Source organism: Mobula hypostoma, chromosome 2 (assembly GCF_963921235.1).
Source record: "Mobula hypostoma chromosome 2, sMobHyp1.1, whole genome shotgun sequence".
NCBI lineage: Eukaryota > Metazoa > Chordata > Chondrichthyes > Myliobatiformes > Myliobatidae > Mobula > Mobula hypostoma.
This window is the reverse complement of record NC_086098.1, coordinates 248,509,698-248,532,434: the sequence shown is the minus strand read 5'-3', so window position 1 is coordinate 248,532,434 and position 22,737 is coordinate 248,509,698. Positions and strand designations below refer to the sequence as shown.

Sequence of the window (22,737 nt, the reverse complement as noted above, 5' to 3'; positions counted from 1 at the left end):
GAGGAGAAATGGCAGATTGAGTTTAATTGGGGCAAGTGTGAGGTATTAAACTTTTGGGTATGAAATGTAAGGGAATGTTCACTGTACTGTAAATGGTAGGACACTTAACAGCTTTGATGTATGCTGGGATCTTGGGGTCCAAGTCCATAGCTCTCTGACAGTAGATAGGACGGTAAAGAAGGTGGATGGCATGTCTGTTGTCATTGGTTGGGGAATTGAATGTAGGAGGCAGGAAGTCATGTTGCAGTGAATATAACTTTGGTTAGACCCCATATGGAGTATTGTATGGAGCTCTGAAAGGATGCGGGGGCATTGGAGAGGATGCAGAAGTCGTTCACCAGGATGCTTCCTGGATTAGAGGGACAAGTTGGACAAACTTGAAGTTGTTTCCTCTGGAGTAACAGAGGCTGAGGGGAAACTTGTTATAGCTTTATAAAACTATAAGAGCCCTAGATAAACAACAAGAATTCTGCAGATGCTGGAAATTCAAGCAACACACATCAAAGTTGCTGGTGAATGCAGCAGGCCAGGCAGCATCTGTAGGAAGAGGTGCAGTCGACGTTTCAGGCCGAGACCCTTCGTCAGGACTAACTGAAGGAAGAGTGAGTAAGGGATTTGAAAGTGGGAGGGGGAGGGGGAGATCCAAAATGATAGGAGAAGACAGGAGGGGGAGGGATAGAGCCAAGAGCTGGACAGGTGATAGGCAAAAGGGGATACGAGAGGATCATGGGACAGAAGGTCCGGGAAGAAAGACAAGGACGGGGGGTGGGGAACCCAGAGGATGGGCAAGAGGTATATTCAGAGGGACAGAGGGAGAAAAAGGAGAGTGAGAGAAAGAATGTGTGCATAAAAATAAGTAACAGATGGGATACGAGGGGGAGGTGGGGCCTAGCGGAAGTTAGAGAAGTCGATGTTCATGCCATCAGGTTGGAGAGCCCTAGATAGGTTGTCAGTCTTTATCCTCTTATGGAAATGTCAAATACTAGAGGAGAAAGGTTTAAGGTATAGGGGGTGGGGTGTGGGGAAGAGATGTGTGGCACTGGCTATTGGTGGTGGAGAAAGCAGACACAATAATGGAGTCTAAGAAATGGAGGGATATGGACCCTGCATAGGTAGGTGGGTTTAGTTTAGTTTGGCATCATGGTCAACACAGACATGTTGGGCTGAAGGGCCTGTTGCTGTGCTGTGCTGTTCCACGTAGCCCAACAAACTTACCAATTCTAGCCTTCGCTAGCATCCTAGAACTTTATCGCCTCTCAATTGCCTGGATTGCCTCACAAATCATGAGATGTCTGGAGAAAGGTTTTGACCATGTCCAATATTTCCTCACCTGACATTTCTGGAAGTTCCATGGAATCTTTGCGCTTGTATGTAAATACAGTGGTGCCTCAGCTCTGAAATTAACCCCGTGCCCTTGTTCTCCCCACAGCAGGATGGATCGAATGACGGACGACGCCTTGAGGCTCCACCTGTTGAAACGGGGGCTGGACCGGGCCGAGGAGCGCGATGATCTGGTGGCCAAGCGGCTGAAGGTAGAAGGGCATGAAGCCATGGAGCGGCTGAAGATGCTGGCCCTGCTGAAGAGGAAGGACCTGGCAGGCCCTGAGGTGGCCCAGGACCTGGGGGCCAAGCCTGAGCATCAGAAGGCGGGTGAGGAGAAGATGAATGGCAGCTTGAAGCCTCGGCCTGAACTTCGCAATGTTAGCAAAGCAGGGAAGGAGAACATGGGAGATGAGCCCGTTGACATGAGCGCACACAAGAGGTACTGTGTCGTTGTGGGGAATGGGGGAGGCAGTCATACCAGGGAACTTAACCTTTCATTCCCTGTCAAACCCCAGTCTTATTGCCCTATCTCACATACTCTCTATCTCACCACCCCTCTTTCTGTCACCCACCATTTCTCTCACTCATTTCCTCCTTACCTCCCTTTCTTTCTCTCTCTCTCTCTCTCTCTCTATCTATCTTCCTCCCTCCACTTCCTTTCCCTCTTGTTCCTCCCCCTCCCCCTCTTGACCCTTGTCCCAACCTCCCTCTCCCCTCCCCCTCTTGTCACACCTTTCCTATTCCTCTCTTTCTCCCTCTCCCCTTGTCATCCTTCCCTCTCTCCGGAGAGATATGGATCAGGTGCAGTTTAAAATTGACATCGTGGTTGGTGTTGCGGGCCAAAGGGCCTCTTCCTGTGTAATGCTGTTCACTGTTCTATGTTCTATGAGGTGCATGATCTCACACTTCTCCATTTGCTTGGTTTTTGTCATGTTACTCTGTAGATTCTGTTGCAGAATCAATCACAATGTCCTCCTCACGGCCTTCAGTAAGACCCCTTGTGCTAACTGGAACTCGCTCGCTTTTCCTGAGCTGTAATTACCCAGTTGGAAAGAAGGTAGATGTTTGTTTTACTGTTGTGTCACCTTCGAATAGCCCACTAATGTCGTGGCCAGCAAAAATTTTAAAATCTCTTATCAGGGATTCTGGTAATCTCCTCCCTTACCTCACAAAGGAGCACGAGGATACACTTCATCAGGTCCTGTGGATTTCCATTACAGTAGCGTAGCAGTTACACTAACCACGACGCTGTTACAGTGCTTGCAACCCAGGTTCAATTCTGCCCAGTCTGTGAGGAGTTTCTACGTTCTCCCCTTGATTGTGTGGGTTTCTGCTGTGTTAGTAAGTTGTGGGCATGCTATATTGGCTCCAGAAGCATGGAGACACTTGTAGGCTGACCACATATGCAGACTGCATTGGTTATTGGCACAAAAGCATTTCACTGTATCGATATGCCTGTGACAAATAAAGCTAATCTAAGTAATCTTTATCTTCATTGGAGCCACAGGAGACTGCAGGTGCTGGAATCTGGAACGAGGTGCAATCTGCTGGAAGAACTCTGTGGTCCTGGTACAGTGTTTCAAAATTCCTTTCCTCTCTCAGATGCTGCTTGAACCACTGAGTTCTTCCAGCAGATTGCTTGTTGCTATGGGGATTTATCCACCGTGAGATTTAGACATTATACAGGAACAGAGGGATGTGGATCATGTGCAAGCAAATGGGATTATTTCAGCTTGGCGTCATTCTCAGCACAGATGTCATGCGCTGAAGGGCCTGTTGCTGTGTGGAACTGTTAGGTCCACCTTCTTAACGAACACGTTCTTCCACATGCGGATCAGAAGATTAATTAGCTCCTATGAAGATAAATGCCAAAAGAATCAAAGGGAAATTTGTTAGCTTCTAAGAAGGAGTAAGAATACCAGAAAAGAAGGGAAGGGGAAATGAGTCTGATGGAATTATTCTTGGGTGTCACCTGTGTCTGTAAACCACATTAGAGACAGCAGAATGTTGATTATGAGAGAGAGCTTTGTGTCACACACGTAAATAATAGCTTGGAGAGCCAAAGCCAAAGTGAGTGCTTCTGTAATTCAGCAATATGCCAAATAATAATGAGTTAATAATTCAAAACGTGTCGCTCTGCTGTCTCGCAGAGTGGTCGAGGGCTGCAATGTCCCATCAGTTTTAATGTTTTTAGTAGTGGTTCCCACACAGGGTCAGTGAGTTCAGGCATGTTCCCACACAAGACAGACTCCAGGTCAGAATTGAACCCCAGGGAGGGTGTGACCGTGAGGCAGGCAGAAACCAGCTCCCTGCTGAGGGGCGGTCTGCTCTTCCCCACCCCCTGCAGGCCAGCTGCAGAAATACACTGTCAAGAACAAAACCTGTTCCTTGGTAACGCATGCAAAATGCTGGAGGAACTGAGCAGTTCTGACTGCGTCTGCGGAGGGGAATAAACAGTCGTTGTTTCGGAGCAAGACCCTTCGTCAGGACTTAGAGAACAGCAGAGATCTCAGAGGGGGAGCAGTAAGAGAGAATCTCACTGAACTTCCGTGAAGGGAGGAAGAAAGAGTAGGGATACCTTGAGGTGACTTCACAGCGAAGCAGCAAATCAGAGCCACAAGAGATCCTGCAGATGCTGGTAATCTTGAGCACCACATATAAAATGCAACTCTACAAGTCGAGCAGTATCCGTGGAAGGTGAATAAACAGTCAGCGTTTTGGGTTGAGACTATCATCAGAACCGTTAAAAGGTCCAATTTAGTGTGCTTTTTCTTCGCAACCAACCATGAAAACAGAGGAGTGCCCCAAAGAATAAATAACAGTTAAATGTTAGAACCCCAAAGTCACCCCCAGCTCCCCTCCCTTCCGCGTGTAATCGGCAGCAAGCAATGATTCCCCCTCCTCCCACCGGCAAAAAAAGCATCGGCACCCGCCACCAAGCACTCCAGCATGAGCAAAGCAATAACAAAGACACAGACTTGCAGTTACCCCAAAGACTTCGCATTTTACCCAGTATACGACATAACAAGGGAGAAGGAAGTGTCTCCGTTTTCCCAGCGTGGAGAGACATAACAAACAACTCACTGGTTTACGATGTTAGAAGTACATTACGTCGCTTTTTTCGAGTTCTATGCCTGAAGATCTCAAAGATCCTGGGTCTCCAAGCACACAGCCGCAGATATCCCGACTCCCCCAATGATACACAGATCTGCTGTGACACCGACCTTCGATCCGCTCGTCTCCAGGGCCTGAGACCCTAGGCTTCCAAATCTGAGCTGGTCTTTTAGGCTGAGCCCTTGGCGTGCCAAACAACGGCCAGTTATGAAACTCTGAGTGAGAGTCCTATTCCCACAAAGTACCAAAATCAGCGTGTAACTCCAGGTCAGGATCTTCAAAAGAACCCTGAAAGAGAAAAATAAAGATATTAAAGATGGAAATAGTTCAGTCTTTCTATATGCTGCCTGATTTGCTGAGTTCCATGCACATACGGTACTGTGGAAAAAGTCTTAATGGACATACAGTTGCAAGAAAAGGTTTGTGAACACTTCGCAATTACCTGGTTTTCTGCATTGATTGTGGTCTAATATTCACCTTAGTCACAAATTGACAAACACAATCTGCTTAAACTAATAACATACAAACAATTGTATTCTTCTCATTAATACTGAATATACCATTTCAGACGTCCCACCTCTCCCGGAAGTTCGAGGAGTCTCCCGCATATTGATAGTGGCTCCCTGATGCCCGCAAATTATATACAATATCCCGGAATTCAATGTTTTTGCGAGCGAGCGAGAGAGCGCGAGGGAGAGAGTGAGCGCGAGAGAGAGAGAGAGAGAGCGCGCCATGGCAAGAGTGTTCCAAAAAAAGAAAATATAAAACGTGCGTCACCCCAGACTACACTAAAGTGTACCCCTGCCTAATAGGGGTCAAAAATAATGACAGTGTTGCTCGCTGCACTGTTTGCAACAGTGACTTTTCTATTGCCCATGGTGGGTTAAGACTGTAAAGGCATGTTGAGGTGAGTTTAACAGGTGTCATTCGTTCATTAGCATAGCTAACGTTATTTAAACTAGCTGGCCGGCTGCTAAGGAGCTACTCTATTGCAGACATCCCACCTCTCCCGGAAGTTCCGGGAGTCTCCCGCAAATTGATGGTGCTACCTCCCTGAAATGAGTTTTTGCAGGGTGGGATGTCTGCCATTTAAACAGAGTTGAGAGGGAAAATAAATCCACCATGATCGAATGGCAAAGGAGACTTGATGGGCTGAATGGCTTAAATCTGTTCTCTTGTCTCATATCTGTTTCTAGAAGCTATTGCGTGCCAACTAAGTGTCACATTAGGACAGAGACAAAGAGGCTGTGAAGAGTCAGGGCTTTGAAAGACTCGCACACTAACAGGCAATGCAGCTCAGTCAGTCCTCCAGGCAAACGTGTTGAATGAGGAGCAGGCATACTGGCGTAGACCATTTGGACAGCAATTATTGTAATTAATGCAAAGGGTTCATAAACTTTTTCTTGCAACTGTAAATATAGCTAGGATGCCTAAGACTTTTGCACAGTATTTGTCAACTTGGAGTGGAGAGTGTGTTTGTAAATCTGACAAGAGCAAATGATGTTGGGAGTGGCAGAAGTGGAGCTGTGCAGGAGGGGTGTGGGATGGGTAGCAGAGAAGGCATTCCAGGTGTGGTCACCTGTGCCACACCCAGCCCTGAGACACCAAGCAAGGTCACTTGACTTCAAATAACTGGTTTATTGATCATTACAGAATGTCTCTTTGGTGCTTCCTGCGCTCTCCCCTCTCTCTTCCCCTTTTCCCAACATGATTCCCCTCTCCCTGCACCCTTCCACCTCTCAGTCGATGTCAGATTCCAGTTTATCATCACTCACGTATGTCATGAAACTAGTTTTCTTTCTGCAGCACTAGTGCAGTTTGGTTTGTCACATGGTTTATTGATATGTTGTGCCACAAGGGCTTGCATGCATCAGTGATGTTGAGAGCTAAGCCATCAGTAGTTCATCTACTGGCAGGGTCTCCCATGATGGACAGGTCTCAGCTGAGGTGTCAGACTAGGACAAACCACCAACCGGGACAGCAGCGGTATCTGCACGGGAGAAAGGCCTGGCAATCTACTTCTGTATCTTGCCGTGAAAACCCTATGGATAACTGCAGTAAAACAAAACAAGATGTGATATAGTACTGGAGGATGAGACTCCCAGGTTGGAAGACACTCAACAAGCTACTGGTGAAGAGCAGATGGCCCTTCAGAGTGAGACTGAAATGTATGATGCGGTTGGAGTAAAGCCTTCGGGACTTTCGATTGCTGATATTCCTGGGTATGAAATGAGGGTCAGAGGCTGCAAAGATATGTTGACTTTAGGTACGTGGAATGTACGCAGTATGAATCAAGGAAAGCTGGAGACAGTGAAAGATGAAATGGAATGCCTGCAAACTGACCCACTTGGAATCAGCAAGCTGAAGTGGACTGGTATGGGATACTTTCAATCCGAACAATGCCAGAAATGACAAGTACTGTAAGAACAGTGTCACGTTCATAGTCAAGAAGGTACTGACTGGAGCTGTATTGAAATACAATGCAGTCAGCAATTGCCTATCTCAATTCGTCTACAAGGAAAACCTATCAACCTCATTATGGTACAAATATATGCACCAACAACAGATGCAGAGGAAGATGAAATAGATCAGTTCTATGAGCAAGTGCAGGCTGAACTTGATGGAACATGTAAACCAGATATACTGATAGTTATGGGAGATTGGAAAGCAAAAGTTAGGAGTGGAAAGGATAGTCAAGAAGTCGAAGAATACGGACTAGGTACCAGAAAATAATGCTGGACAATGTTAAGTTAACTTCTGCAAAACCAACAACTTGTTCATCTCAAACATGTTTTTCCAATGACACAAGTGAAGACTACACACTTGGACCTCTCCCAACGGATTACACAGCAACCAGATAGATTATATCTGCAGAAGTCAGCAATGGAAAGTTCTATGATGTCGACAAAAACAAAACCTGGAACTGACTGGCTCAGATCACCAACTACGAATATATAAGCTCAAGGAAGCACAAGCCTTTCACCAGAGTACCTAAATGTGATCTTCAACATACTCCACCAGTATTTGGATAGTCATGGACTGATTAGGGATTGTCAGCATGTGTGACAGTTCATGTCTAACCACTCTTATGGGGTTTTTCAAGGAAATTACCAAGAAAGTTAATGAAGGAAGGTGGTGGATGTTGTCTACATGGACTTCAACAAGGCATTTGACAAGATCCCACATGGAAGGTTAGTCAGGAAGGTTCAATCACTCGCTTTCTGGATGAGTCCTGAGAGAGGTTGCTGAAGAGAAAGCAGATGCATTGGTTATGATCTATCGCCACCCACAGGTCCAATCTGCTAATTAAATTTGCTGATGATACTACACTGATTGGCCTAATCTCAAATAATAATGAGGCAGCCTACAGAGAGGAAGTCATCACCCTGACACAGTGGTGTCAAGAAAACAACCTCTCCCTCAATGTCGCAAAAACAAAGGAGCTGGTTGTGAACTACAGGAGAAATGGAGACGGGCTAACCCCTATTGACATCAATGGATCTGGGGCTGTGAGGGTGAACAGCTTTAAGTTGCTCGGCATAAACAACCCCAAGGATCTCACGTGGTCTATACATACCGGCTGTGTAGTGAAAAAGGCACAATAGTGCCTCAGACAGTTGAAGTTTGGTATGGGCCCCCAAATCCTCAGAAACTCTCTGTAGGGGATATTGAGAGCATCCTGACTGGCTGCATCACTGCCTGGTATGGGAACTGTACTTCTCTCAATCGCAGGACTCTGCGGAGAGTGGTGTGGACAGCCCAGCACATCTGTAGATGTGAACTTCCCACTATTCAGAACATTTACAAAGACAGGTGTGTTTAAAAAAGAAAGACCCAAAGAATGATTAGGGACCTGAGTCACCCCAACCACAAACTGTTCCAGCTGCTACCATCCGGGAAACAGTACCGCAGCATAAAAGCCAGGACCAACAGGCTCCGGGACAGCTTCTTCCACCAGGCCACCAGACTGATTAATTCATGCTGACACAACTGTATTCTATGTTATATTGTTGTACATACTATTTATTATAAATTACTATAAATTGCACATTCAGACAGAGACGTAATGTTAAGATTTTTACTTCTCATGTATATGAAGGATGTAAGTCAATTCAATTCAACTCAAGAATCACTTGATTCTGGCATGGTCCCGGAGGATTGGAAGATTACAAATGTCGCTCCACTCTAAGAAGGGAAGAAGGCAAAAGAAAGGAAATTATAGGGCAGTTAGTCTAACCTCAGTGGTTGGGAAAGTGTTGGAGTCTAAAGGATGAAGTTTTGGGGTACTTGGAGACTTAATGATGAAATAAGTCAAAGTCAGCATGGTTTCTGTAAAGGGAAATCTTGCCTGGCAAATCTGTTAAGTCTTTTGAGGAAGTAACAAGCAGGGTGGACAAAGGAGAGGCAGTGGATGTGATTTACTTGGATTTTCAGAAGGCGTTTGATAAGGTGCCACACATGAAGCTGCTTAACAAGATAAAATCCTATGGTGTTACAGGAAAGGTACTGGCACAGATGGAGGAATGGCTGACAGGCAGGAGGCAGCGAGTGGGGATAAAAGGGGCTTTTTCTGGTTGATTGCCGGTGACTAGTGGTGTTCCTGAGTGATCAGTATTGGGACTGCTGCTTCTCACATTTAGATAATTGAATTGATGATTCTGTGGCAAAGCTTGCAGACGATATGAAGATAGGTGGAGGAGTAGGTAGTGCTGAGGAAGCAATGCGATTATAGGAGGACTTTGACAAATTGGAAGAATGGGCAAAAAAGTGTCAGATGAAATACACTTTTGGGAAATGTGTGATAATGTACTTTGGTAAAAGGAACAATAGTGTGAACTGTTATCTAAATGGGGAGAAGGTTCAAGCATCAGAGGTGCAGAGGGTCTTTGTGAAAGTCTCCCAGAAGGTTAATTTACAGGTTGAGTCTGTGATAAAGAAGGCAAATGCAATGTTGACATTTATTTCAAGGGGAATAGAACCTTGGAGATGATGTTGAGCCTTTATTAGGCACTAGTCAGGCTGCAGTTGGAGTATTGCCAGCAGTTTTGGGTCCCATATCTCAGAAAGGATGTGTGGTGATTGAAGAGGATCCAGAGGAGGTTTACAAGGATGATTCGGGGAATGAAGAGGTTAACATTTGAAGAGTGTTTGGCAGCTTTGGGCCTCTACTCACTGGAATTTAGCAAAATGTGTGTGTGGGGGGCGGTTTCGTTGAAGGCTACTGAATGCTGAAAGGACTAAATAGGGTGATATGGAGTGGCTGTTTTATATGTTGGGAGTATCCAGAACTAGAGGGCACAGCCTCAAAATTGAGGGGCGAACTTTTAGAACAGAGGTAAGGAAGAATTTTATTAGCCAGAAAGTAGTGAATCTGCGGAATGCTCTACACAGACTGTGATGGAGGCCAAGTCGTGGGTATATTTAAGGTGGAAGTTGATCAGTTTGGGCACCAAAGGATGTGGCGGGAAGGCAGGTGTATGGGGTTGGGTTGGATCCGGGGTCAGCCATGATGGACTGGCAGAGCAGACTCCATAGGCTGAATGGCCTAATTCTGCTCCTATGCTTCTTATTGTCTTAGAAGATAGTATACTGAATGAGACATTGGCTTTGTGTTGTGGGAGAACCCAAAGAGTGGTAGTAGATGGTAGCCTGTGACTAGTGGTGTGTGGCAGGGATTGGTGCCGGGTCAGTTGTTGTTTGTCATCTGTATCAACGATCTAGATGATAATGTGGTTAACTGGATTGGCGGATGACCCACCAAGGTAAATCTTACACACTGAACCATAGGGCACGGAGGAGTGCTGTAGAACAAAGGGATCCGGGAATACAGGTCCATAATTCATTAAAAGTGGCGTCACAGGTAGAGAGAGTCGTAAAGATAATTTTTGGTTCATTGGCCTTCATAAATCAAAGTATTGAGTACCGAATGTTATGTTGAAGTTGTGTAAGATGTTGGTGAGGCCTGATTTGGAGTATTGTGTGCAATTTTGGTCCCCTACCTGTAGGAAAGATATAAATAAGGTTGAAACAGTATAGAGAAAATTTACAAGAATGTTGCCGGGGCTGGAGGACCTGAGTTTTAAGAAAGCTTGGATAGGTTAGGGTTTTATTCCTTGGAATGTAGAAGATTCAGGGGACATTTGATAGAAATATACACATTTATGAGGGTTATAGTTACAGAGAGGGTAAATGCAAGCAGACTTTTTCCACTGAGGTTGGGTGGTCATGGGTTAAGGGTGAAAGGTGTAAAGTTTAAGGGTAACATGAAGGGAAACATCTTCACTCAGAGGGTTGTGAGAGTGTGGAATGAGCTGCCGACACAAATAGTGCATGCGAGCTCGATTTCAGCGTTTAAGAGAAGTTTAGAAGGGTAAATAGATGATAAGGGTATTGAGGGTTATGGTCCTGGTGCCGGTCAACGGGAGTTAAAATGGTTTGGCACAGACTAGATGGGCCGAAGAGCCTGTTTCTGTACTGTACTGTTTAATGACTCTAGGTTGGGACTTAAAGTGAGCAGAGCAGAGCAGGAAGCCAAGCACACAGCCTTGTGGTGCATTTGTGCTGATGGGGATTATGGAAATGCTTTTGCCAACCTGAACTGACTGGGGTCTGTAAGAGAGGAAATCAAGGATCGAGGCCAAAGTATTGAAGCTTATTGATTAGTAATGAGGGGATGACAGTATTGTATGTTGAGCTATGTTCATTGAAAGATGTCCTTATGTATGCATGATCGCTGTCCAGATGTTCCAGGGTTGAGTGAAGAGCCAATGGAACCTGCTGTAGACCTGATGCTCTAGTAGGCAAATTGGAGTGGATCCAAGTTGCTATCTTTTATCACCAGCCTCTCAAAACACTTCATCAGAGTGGATGCCATAGAGTAATAGAATCAGAGAAGTACAGCACAGAAACAGGCCCTTTGGCCCATCTAGTCCAGGCCAAACCCATTTAGACTGCCTACTCCCATCGACCTGCACTAGGACCATAGTCCTCCATACAACTGCCATCCATGTACCTATCCTAACTTCTTTTAAATGTCGAAATCGAGCTCACGTGTACCACTTGTGGTGGCAGCTCATTCTCCACTCTCACGACCCTCTGAGTGAAGACATTTCCCTTCATGTTCCCCTTAAACTTCTCACCTTTCACCCTTAACCCATGACCTCTAGTTGCATTTCCACTGAACCTCATTGGAAAAAGCTTGCTTGCATTTTTACCCTATCTATACCCCTCATAATTGTGTATACGATCAAATCTCTGCTCAATCTTCTACGTTCTAAAGAATACAGTCCTAACCTATTCAGTCTTTTCTGATAACTCAGAGCCGCCAGAACCCACAACATCTATATAATTTTTTTTTCTGTACTCTTTCAACCTTGTTTACATCTATCCTGTAGGTAGGTGATCAAAACTGCGCATAATACTCCAAATTAGGCCTTACCGACACCTCGACTTCTTTCATTGGAATGTAGGAAAATGAGGTGTATAAAAGCATGAGGGGCATAGTGCCTAGTCTTTTTTTCAGAGTTGGGACATCAAGAATTAGAGGGTACAAATAAGATGGGAGAGGTTTAATGGGAATCTGAGGAGCAAGGTCTTCACCCAGAGGGATCAGTACATGGAATGAGCTGCCAGAGGAAGTGGTTGAGGCAGGTATATTAAGAACATTTAAAAGGGACTTGGACAGGGACATGGATTGGAAAAAATTAATACAAGGTTCCCAGCTTTTTTTATGCCATGGACCAATATGGTTAAACAAGGGGTTCGTGGCTCCCAGGTTGGGAATGCCTTGCTATGGGCCAAATGCGAGAAAGTCGGCTAACTTAGACGGGAATCTTGGTCGACATGGACCAGTTGGGCTGAAGGGCCTGTTTCTGTGCTGTTTGATGTGGGGTTGGAGAGAGGCTAAGTTGTGTGAGGCCAAGAATGGAACATGGGAATGAGGAATGTTTGTTCCAATCTATTGCAGTGACACGGACAGAGAACGCAGCACACCGTCACCGGATATCATCGTGCTGTCGGACAACGAGGCCTCCAGCCCTCGTGCCAATGGCCGGTTCGAAGACAGGATCAAAGTGGCAAATCTGGAGATTTTCAAGGTTAGTGACTGGGTGACTGATGTGGCTCCACCCTGTCCCTGGGTGCTGCCTTCTCTTAGAAATCCCCACCCCACATTCTGTCCCATCTCAGTGAGTGACACACAGGGATGTGAAAGCTCAGCTGAAGAGATGGGAAATGTCACAAATACTCAGCAGGCAAGTCAGCAGCTGCAGGACAGAAATAATTAAAGGTTTGTAGGGTGACTCCCGATTAAAATTGAAATTGCTGTCCGTTTAGTTCCACTCTCAGTTCCTTGAGCACACCACCCCACCCCACTCTTCACTTAGGGCCTACCCCTGCCCTGAGCTCTCCACACAACTTTCCCTTTTCAAGTATTTCTCCATTTTTTTTCCCATTGGTCTGCTTGCAGCACTGTGTCAAGCAAATCGTAGCCAGTCGTAACGACCCGCAGCGTAGAAAAAGAATCATGTCTCCTTCTCCCACTGCCCTCTCAGCTCCTTGCAAATGACCAGAAGATCAGAGTTCATTTACAGTGACTATAAGGGGTGTACATCAGCATGCTTCAACTCCAGCGTGAGTGGACACACTACTGGACAGTGGGAGATGATAGGATCTACCCCGTAACGGTGTTGCAGGAGTTAGTGCTGATTCCACACAGCTCCTGTGCCCTGGTTTGAACCTGATCTTGTCTGTGTTTTGCATGAGAGAAATGTCTGACTGTATAAGATGGTGTATGTGAGAGAGAATATCTGTGTGAAACGGTATGTGTGGTGTGTGTATCTGTAAGAAAGGTTGTCTGTCTATGAGATGGTACGTTGTGTGTGTGAGAGAGAGAAAAAAAACATCTGTCTATAAGATGGTACATGTGTGTGTGTCTATGAGACTACGTGTTTGTGTGAGAGAGCAAATGTCTGTGTCTGTGGGACAGTATGTGTGTGAGAGAGAGAGAGAGAGAGGGAGGGAATGTATCTATGGAATGGTATGCCTGTCTATGGGATGGTGTGTGTGTGTGAGAGAGAGAATGAGTGTTAGTAAATTGTAGATGTTAGTAAATAATAGTAACTAAATAGTCTACAATTCAGTGATGCATTGATAAGTTAACTCATGAGTTGTGAAGCCACAACAGACTGCAGATGCTGTAATCTGGTGCAAAACACAAACTGCTGAAGGAACTCTGGGTTATGCAACCCTCAACCATTTCCCTGCCTCCACAGATGATGCCAGCCCTGCTGAGTTCCTCCAACAGTTTTTTTAAAGCTTATTACTTGTACCTAAACTACAACAACTGTGCAATGTATCTAAAGTCGGAGTCACCAGTCAGATTTCCAGGTGGATTCCACATGTAAGTTCCCTGAAGGTAATATTAAAGGCTTCAGCATTAATACCTTGCAAACACATACAGTTTAGGTCACTCTCTTATAGGAAAGACATTGCCAAGCTAAGAGAGGGTGCAGAGGAGATTACAAGGATGCTGTATTGACTTTTCAGGGCCTGAGTTGTAGGGATAGGTTGGACACGCTGGATCTTTAGTCCTTGGAACGTAGGAGAATGAGAGCTGACCTGATGGAAGTTTATAAAGTCATGAGGAGTATGGATAAGGTGCTAGTCGTAGTCTTTTCCCCAGGGTTGGAGGGTCCAAAACTAGAGGGCACAGATATGAGATCAGAGTGAGGGGCGATGTAAGAGAGATTTGAGAGGTAACTTCTTTACACAGATGGTAGTGAGTGTCTGAATACAATTGTGACATAATAAGAGATGTGGATTTCTACACAGAGAAGGAATGGTTTGGAGGGTTATTGGCTGAATACGGGTAACTGGGACTAGCCAAGAGAATGTTGCGGTTGGCATGGACCAGGTGGGCTGAATGGCCTGTTTCCACGCTGTATAACTCTGACTCTAATGACTGTCTATGTCTATGAGACTCTGTGTGTGTGTGTGTGTATGTATGTGTGTGAGAGAGAGAGAATGAATGTCTGTGCCTATGGAATGGTATATGTGTATCTATGGGACTGTATATGTGTGTGAGGGAGAATGTCTATATCTGTCTGAGATGGTATATTTGTTTGCGTGTGTTTGGGGGGAATTTGCATGGTTTCCCCGTCTGGGTCTCTCAGCAATTACATGTGGGATCAGCAAACTAATCCCATGGCCAACATTAGAGCAAGGTCAGTTCTCTCAATATTCTCGGCCAGGGTTTATATCTCTGGCATCTGGTTATCTGGTCATTTTCTTCATAGAAACTTTCAGATAAAGATTAACTTTATTTGTCACGTGTACATCGAAATTTCAAAGCATACAGTGAAATGTGATATTTGTGTCAATGACCAACATAATCCAGAGATGTGCCGGAGACAGCCCATGAGTGTCACGCTTCCAGTGCCAACATTGTATGCCCAATTGGATGTGGAGGAAACCCATGTAGTCACTGGGAGAATGTACAAACTCCTGACAGGAATTGCTCACGCTGTAAAGCATTGCACCAACCACTATAGTACATGCCTCATTGCCAGTCGTATCCTATATTGAAATATAATATAAATATAAGATGTCTTGTTGGCCTGTTCTAAGTTTCTACAAATGTAAGTTCACAACAGGAGCCTGACCCAGTAGATATGTCATCTCACACAAAAAACACAGCTTCTGTGATGAGACAGATGAAGGGTCCAGACCTGAAGGTCAGCTGTCCATTGTCCTGATTTGCTGAGTCTCCAGCACTCTGCATGTTGCCCCAGATTCCAGCACCAGTAATCTCCCCTGTCTTAATTTGTGATCCCAAGTCTGCTGTTGCCATAGTCTCACATCTCTCTAAACCTTTCCTATCTATGTAATTATCCAAATCCCTTTTAAGGGAGGCTAATACCCCTGTGCAAACCACTCATGGATTGGGCCTTTGGTGTGGGGGGGGGGGGGATGTGGTGACAGTATGGAATAGGAACAGGCTGCTGTGACATGGACCACACCCTATAAGTTAGGGTGAGAAACAGGAAATTCACAACAGAAACTGAGGAATGGCAGAGAGACAGCTGGGGGAAATGCTGCCTCACTGCTCCCTGTATCTGTGCAGCTTTCACATTTAGAAAAGTATGTGGATAGAAAAAGTTTTTTAGAGGCGATGTGGGTCAAACGCAGGCAAAAGGGACCACCATGGTAAGCATGAACAAAATTGGCCAAAAGGCCTGCAACAGTGCTGCATTACTTTATGACGGCGTGTCCGGTTTGCGTAACTCCGGAGATCCAGGCAGTGCCTGTGCTGACTTTCCACATCATCTCTGTGAGTTTTCCCAAAGATATGCGGCTCAGTGGGTTCATTGATTCACCATAAATTTGCACTCCCCCCCCCCCCCGATGTGTGTAGCTGGCGAGGGAACAAGGGAACCAGCAGATGATGGGAAATGAGAATAGGTTATAGGGAACTAAACGGGTGACTTGAAGAGAATTACTCTGGGAGCTAGCATTGACTGTGTGGCATCCATGAGAAAATTATTAGAAAGGGAAATTATTATTATAAATAATACATTATTAGAAAGGAACTATAAGAAAATATTGATAGAGCAATACAGTATAGAAATGGCCCACCCTACCCGTACTAATCATCAGCTACTCTTCTACACCAATCCTGTTCCCAAGCACTTTTTCCAGATTCTTCTCTGCCTTGGTGATCATGTGCTCTTCTAGATACTTACTGAATGTCATTTGAGGCAGTACATTCTAAATGCCAGCCACCCTCCAGATGAGAAAATGCTTTCTCAGATACCCTCTGCACCACTCACACCACCTAGGCTCTGGTTTGGGAATCCAAATACAAACTTCTGCTTTGTTGCTGCAGCTGAATTATGTGATAGAATGCTGTATAAAAGCCAACTCTTCTCTCACTGTAGTGCTGATCATTGTTCAGGCAGCTACGTTGGTAAATAGTAAAATTAAATTGGTGATTGGCTTATTGGTTAATATCTACCAACGTACAGTGGGAAATCTGTCTTTCATACCACTCATTACTTGAGTGCGCTGACATAGCATGAGGGAAAACAATAACAGGATGCAAACTAGTCTAACAGAGGAACTGGAGTGCAGGCAGACAGTAAGGTGAAAGACCATGATGAGGTAGATTGTGAGATTAAGAGTTCATCTTATTGTACTAGAAGACCATTCAATAGTTTTATAACAGCTGGTACATGTCTTTAGCCATTTGTGTCTTCTGCCCGATGGGAGGGGGGAGAGGAGAGGATGTCCATGGTGAGTGAGCTCTTTGATTATATTAACTGCTTTGCTGAGGGAGCGAGATACAGAGAGTCCGTGAAGGGGAGACTGAATTCCATGATGTGTTGAGCTGTGTCCACATTACTTGGCAGTTTTTAGCAGTCATGTGCAAAGCAGTTGCCGTACGAAGCTGCGAAATATCCAGATAGGATGCTTTCTGTGGTACATTGATAAAATTTAATGATGGTTAAAGGAGGCATGTAAAATTTATTTGGCCTTCTGAGGAAGTAGAGGTGTTGTGGAGCTTTCTTGGCTGTGGCATCTACATGGTTGCACATAAGGCTTTAATGTGCTCATTTCTGGGATATTTTCTAATTCTTTTTCCTGGCGACGTGGGAGTGGCTGGCAGATCAGATACTTCTTGTCCATCCCTAATTACGCTTTGAAGATGGTGGTGAGCTGCCACAGTGTGGTGTCAGGAATGCTTGGGTCTTGACTAAAGGTCACTGATCTCCAGGTGAAGAACAGGGAGCTCTGAGGTGCTGGTGCTCCAGGCCCAGATCCTTCCAAGTGAGAGACGTTCTGCTAAATGAGCTGTGGCGATTGGTTGCCTCTAGAACTCGGGAATGTGTGGACACATCTTCTACCCCCTCCGTCACCCCTCAGAGACTTTATCCTTTTACCTGCTTGCAGGGCAAGGGCCCCGAGGAGCGGCAGATGATCATCAAGCAGCTTCGGGATGAGCTGCGGCTAGAGGAGGCCCGGCTGGTGCTGCTGAAGAAACTGCGCCAGAGCCAGGTGCAGAAGGAGAATGTGGTCCAGAAGGTGAGTCAGGGTAGCCGGTTCCAGCTCTGAACGCGTGAGATTCACTGACACGCCTGCATGACGTGTGGCGCTCAGTTCCCTGTTTAATCTCTCGGGCAGCGGCCACAGGGCTATATGGGAAAGAGAGACAAGACAAGTAGTGGGAAGAGTTTACATTGCCACCTTCTGAATCCTTCCACTCCAGCAAACAGCCAGTACTACAGGTGATCAGAACTAATTCAGAGATCATATAAGACCATAAGACATAGGAGCATAATTGGGCCACTAGCCCTATTGAGTCTGTTCCACCATTCCATCATGGCTGATTTACTATCCCTCTCAACCCCATCGTCTTGCCCTCTCCCATAACTTTTGATTCCGCTGCTAATCAAGAGCCTGTCTCCTGTCACTTTAAGTATACTCAATGACTTGGGTTCCACAACTGTTTGCAGCAGCAAATTCCATAGATTCACCACCCTCTAACTAAAGAAGTTCCTCTATCTCTGTTCTAAACGGATGTCCTTGTATTCTGAGGCTGTGCCCTCTGGTGCTAGACTCCCCCCATTAATAGAAACATCCTTTCCTCATCCATTCTGTCTAGTTCTTTCAATATTTGATAGACCAGGTGTCACCTATAAATACACTAAACTACTGGATAATTGATTCTTTGGGTCTTGAGCTGTTCTGTTCTATGTTCTCTGGTTCAGATCTGGAAACAAAGAGTCAGAACATCAGCCCACAAATATATATTCCCGTGGCTGTCAGGGAAGCAATGACCTCCTGGTTGTGGCAAGACCCTGACTCTGGAGTCACTGTCTACACAGAGCAGTAAGTCACAGAGCCACAAAGATCAGAGTCCTATCTGAAATGAGCAAGCCATTCATCAGAAGTGGAGAGCTTTAGGAGCTAGATGTCCAAAGTCTTTTGTTCTTCCAAAGAAGTGTAGATTCTGCCTCAGCTGAACAGGTTTATTATCACTAACATAGAAACCTACAGCACATTCCAGGCCCTTCAGCCCACAATGTTGTGCCGACCATGTAACCTACTCTAGAAACTGCCTAGAATTTCCCTACCGCATAGCCCTCTATTTTTCTAAGCTCCATGTACCTATCTAAGAGTTTCTTAAAAGACCCTATTGTATCCACCTTTTGTCATGAAAAATTTGATTTCCCATTCCGAATCTGACATTTTTGGCCATGGCCTTTCCTACACTGTCATGATAAGGCCAAACTCAAATGAAGGAGCATATTCCATCATATTCCATCTGGGTAGCCTCCGGTCTGATGGTATGAGTATCAATTTCTCCAACTTCTGGTAACCGCTTCCCCCCTCCCTCCTTCTCCCTTTTTCCATTCCCCATTCTGGTTACCCTCTCACCCCATCTCTTCTCACTTGCCCACCACCTTCTTCTGGTTCCCCTCCTCCTGTCCTTTCTTCCATGGTCCACTGTCTTCTGTTGGATTCCTTCTTCAGCCCTTTACCTCTTCCATCTATCCCCTCCCAGCTTCTTACTTCATCCCTCTTTCCCAGACCCACCGTTACCTTCACCTGCCAGCTTATATTCCTTCTCCTTCTCCCCTCCCCCCACCACTTTCTTATCCTGGCTTCTGCCTCCTCCCTTTCCAGTCCTGATGAAGGGTCCCGGTCCAAAACACTGACTATTTATTGCCTTCCATAAGCACTGCCTGACCTACTGAGTTCCTCCAGCATTTTGATTGTTTTGTGCAACATTTATGCATCTGCAGAATCTCTCTTCAGCAGCTGCACAGTGTGAAGTTAACATACCTTTCAAAATAGTAGTGCAAATGAGCAATAGTGTTCAAGGATTATTCAGAAATCTGGTGGAGGGGAAGAAACTGTTGCTAAAGTGTTGAGTGTGGCCTCCTTCCCAATGGTAGTAATAAGAGGGAATGACTCTCGTTTCTCCTCAATTCTGCTCTTATTTCTTATTGTGGACTTTCTGTGGAAGGAATTGGATTTTTGCTATGAACCTTTCAATGTTTGTTAGTCTTCCATTTGTTAAGCATCAACCTTTCTCCTTTCTAAAAATATCAGCTTGTCTTGAATTAACTCCCTTATCCGAGTCTCTCCATAAATCCACACAATCCTGTGCGATAAAGGTGATTCTTCTCTCCAAGCTAGACTGTTCATGAGAGGCCTTGTCTAGTGCCTGATGCCCCTTGAGAAGTGCGTGGCAGTGAGTAGTGGGCCAAAGGCATTAATGTTAGTGCAACACACACAAACCACTGGAGAACAGAAATAAGGAACTGATGTTCCGGACCGAGACCCTTCTTCATCAATGCTGTGCAGGGAGTTTGAGAGTTACAACACAGGAACATCATGTTTCCAAGCCAGGATGCTGTGTGATTTGGTCAGCCATGTGGACGTGATGGTGTTGATCTGTCCCTGTACCCATGTCCTTCCAGGTTTAGATACTCTGTTGTCATTGATGCATCTCTCCAAGTCTGAACCACGTTCATAGAAACGTGCAAATTCACAGTGCAGTCCGAGATCCTTTAACCTGTCACCAGAGCAAAAGCAAAGATCGTGCAGATGCTGGAAATCTGAAGTAAATTTAAGCTGCTCGAAATAGAGGGATGGAGGGACCTAATTTCTGCCCTTACAGCAGAGTGTCCCATTTCAGTGAGAAAGTTAGGGCAGGAACTGGGATGGGGTCTGGGGAGGTGGCGAGTGGGTTTGGAGATCCTTTCTGGATCTGGTGTAAGAATGATTGTGACAGATAGGGGAATAGTCTGGAAGGGTCGCTGTGGAGAGCAGTATTCTGGTGAGGAGGGAGTCTGGGTTGTGAGCTGGACAGGCTGAAAAAAATAGAGCATGAACAGGAAGATTAGGAGCATCTGCTCGGCTGGCCTCGACCCATGTTGGTATTAACCAGTCCACCATCTCCTTGCTTCTTTTCCACTCAAGGTGCCCGTTGTACAGAACGCCCCATCTGCCGGCCAGTCATCACTGGCTCCGGGTGGTCAGCAGCTGATGTCCAAGCCACCGTCCCGGCCTATCTCTCAGGTATTGGATCCTCAGAACCTGCGAGGAGCTCAGGTAGGTGACCGGCTGCCCACTGAGCTCTGAAAGGTTGTGGCAAGCTAGTGCCTGCCCTGCGTAACAGTGAGGTCCTATGGAGAGGCGGTGCTGTGATCTCCCATGCTCCTTCTGTGGTCCTGCCTGCCTTCTGTCATTCCTACAGCAGATACATGTCACTGCCTATCTGCACAGCACACTGTCTATCCCATCCCTCTCGCCATTCTGGACTGCATTGTCAAAGCAGCAAGAGGCTGTACAGCGGAACTGACACTGACTTTACTCTCACCGGACGGACCCCTGTTCCCCACTGACTTGAGATGCCCAACCCCATCCACCATTCCCCACTCACTCAAGACCCCAAACCCACTCCCATTCCCACTCGTTTAAGAACTCCACTATATAGATCCATCCTCAATCCCCACCAACTGGACTCCCATCTCCAATTCACCATACCCCACCTGCTTGAAACAATTAACTCCTCCACTACTGGATCAAGACCCCAAACGGTCCTCAACCTCACCATCTTAAGTCTACCAGCCTCCCCCCCACCAGATCGAGACCCAGACTCCCATCAGCTCAAGAATCCTGTATCCATTTCACCATTCCCCACCTGTTCAAGACCACTAGCCAGCCGCCCCCCTCCCCTACTGGATCAAATCCTTAACCCATTCCCAACCCTCATAAGCGTGAAATTCCCATCCCTGCCTATCATTCCCCAACCACTTGAGACCAGCAGCATATACCCCCACCTGCCAGATTGAGACCCCATCCTTCACCACCCTACCCTCCACCAGCTGGAGACCCCCACTCCCTCCGCAACACCCAGTGGATCTGAGACCACCATCCCATCCCTCACTGGCTTGAAAGCAGAGACTTGAGACCACCCATTCGTCCTCCCCCTGTCATTCCCTAATTACTGGTAATTGCCCCCCATCTCCCACCCACAAGAGCCCCCCCCCACCAATCTCCTGTTGGCTCAGGACAGGCTCCTAACCAGTGTGAGACCACTTTCTCCACCCGTTCCCCGTTGTCTCAAGACCATCCTGCACCTCCATTCACCACCTGCTCACAGCAGCAGCCCCCCCCCATCCCTTCACCCAGCAAGCTTAGGATTGCCCTGCCCCAAAGTCCCACCAGCTTAAGCTCATGGCTGTCCTCGCCCACTTTGCCATCTATGTGAGACAGGACTGGACCCCACACCCTCTCTGGTTCACCCTGCCCATCCCACCTCTGATATACTGACCCCCCAGTCTGTCCCCTTGCCTGGACTCCTCCTTTATGCCTTCCCTCTTTCCAAGTGGCAGGTTATGCATGTGGAGGGCACCTTAGGAGGATCATCCCCGCCGGGGGTGGGGGTGGTGAAGAACTGATCTTCCTGTTCCTCTTGGGTAGGTGTTTGCCCCTCGTCATCTCCTTCCAATGGCGCTTGTCTCTCTGTCTGGTCCACAGGGTCATCCAGTCATCAGGTCGGTTCCCAACAGCACGCTGCCACAGTTGCTCATGTCCCAACGTGTGATCGCACCCAGCCCGGCCCAGATGCAGAGCATGAGGATCGCCAAGCCGGGTCTCATTCACAGCCCTGTGTCAAGCCAGAATCCGACGGGCACCTACCAAAAGGTCAGGTTTGTGTCTCCTGATGTCTTCTGGTCGATGTGTTCACTGGATAGGGTCGTACAGCACAGAAACAGGCCCTTTGGCCCATTGCATCAATGCCGACCCTTGTGTACCATCGATACTAATCGCATGTACCAGCATTGGGTCTGTAGCTTTGACAGCTAAAGTCTCAGGTGGATGAGAGCTCCAAAGGGACATTTACCCTTCAAGCTTGCTCATAGTCATAGAGCAGTACAGTGCAGATACGGGCCCTTCCGCTCATCCAGTCAGTGCCAACCCAATCTTCTGCTAAGTCTACCTGCAACCAGACTATATTCCTCTGTACCCCACTCAATAGATGTACCTATCCAAACTTTAATGCTACATTTGAAATACATATTAATTAAGTCCTTGAAGTCTTTTAGTATTATTGAATTCCAAATATATGGGGTGGAAGCATGTAGATCTTGAGGCTACAGGTTTAGGTTTTGATTTGGGTTATAATTGTTGGTCAGATGTACCAAGACACAGTGAAAAGCTTGTCTTGCATACTGTTCGTACATTTCAGATCATCACACAGTGCAATGAGGTAGAACAATAACAGAA

The 22,737-nt window shown here is 46.2% G+C and overlaps 1 protein-coding gene across 9 annotated transcripts in view; it reads left to right on the top strand.

Moving 5' to 3' along the window:
- The window catches only part of gatad2b (GATA zinc finger domain containing 2B), a 140,099-nt gene that overhangs the window by 93,490 nt on the left and 23,872 nt on the right, over positions 1-22,737 (top strand). For 5 of the 9 annotated variants that reach the window (XM_063041963.1, XM_063041964.1, XM_063041962.1 and 2 more), the window contains 5 exons: positions 1,430-1,762; positions 12,404-12,533; positions 17,386-17,517; positions 20,425-20,556; positions 21,988-22,155. In XM_063041963.1, coding sequence (XP_062898033.1) covers positions 1,434-1,762; positions 12,404-12,533; positions 17,386-17,517; positions 20,425-20,556; positions 21,988-22,155 — 891 coding nt within the window. In that variant the 5' untranslated portion in view covers positions 1,430-1,433. The remainder of the gene's footprint in view (positions 1-1,429; positions 1,763-12,403; positions 12,534-17,385; positions 17,518-20,424; positions 20,557-21,987; positions 22,156-22,737) is intronic. The other 4 variants (XM_063041965.1, XM_063041966.1, XM_063041960.1 and 1 more) reach the window with 2 other exon arrangements.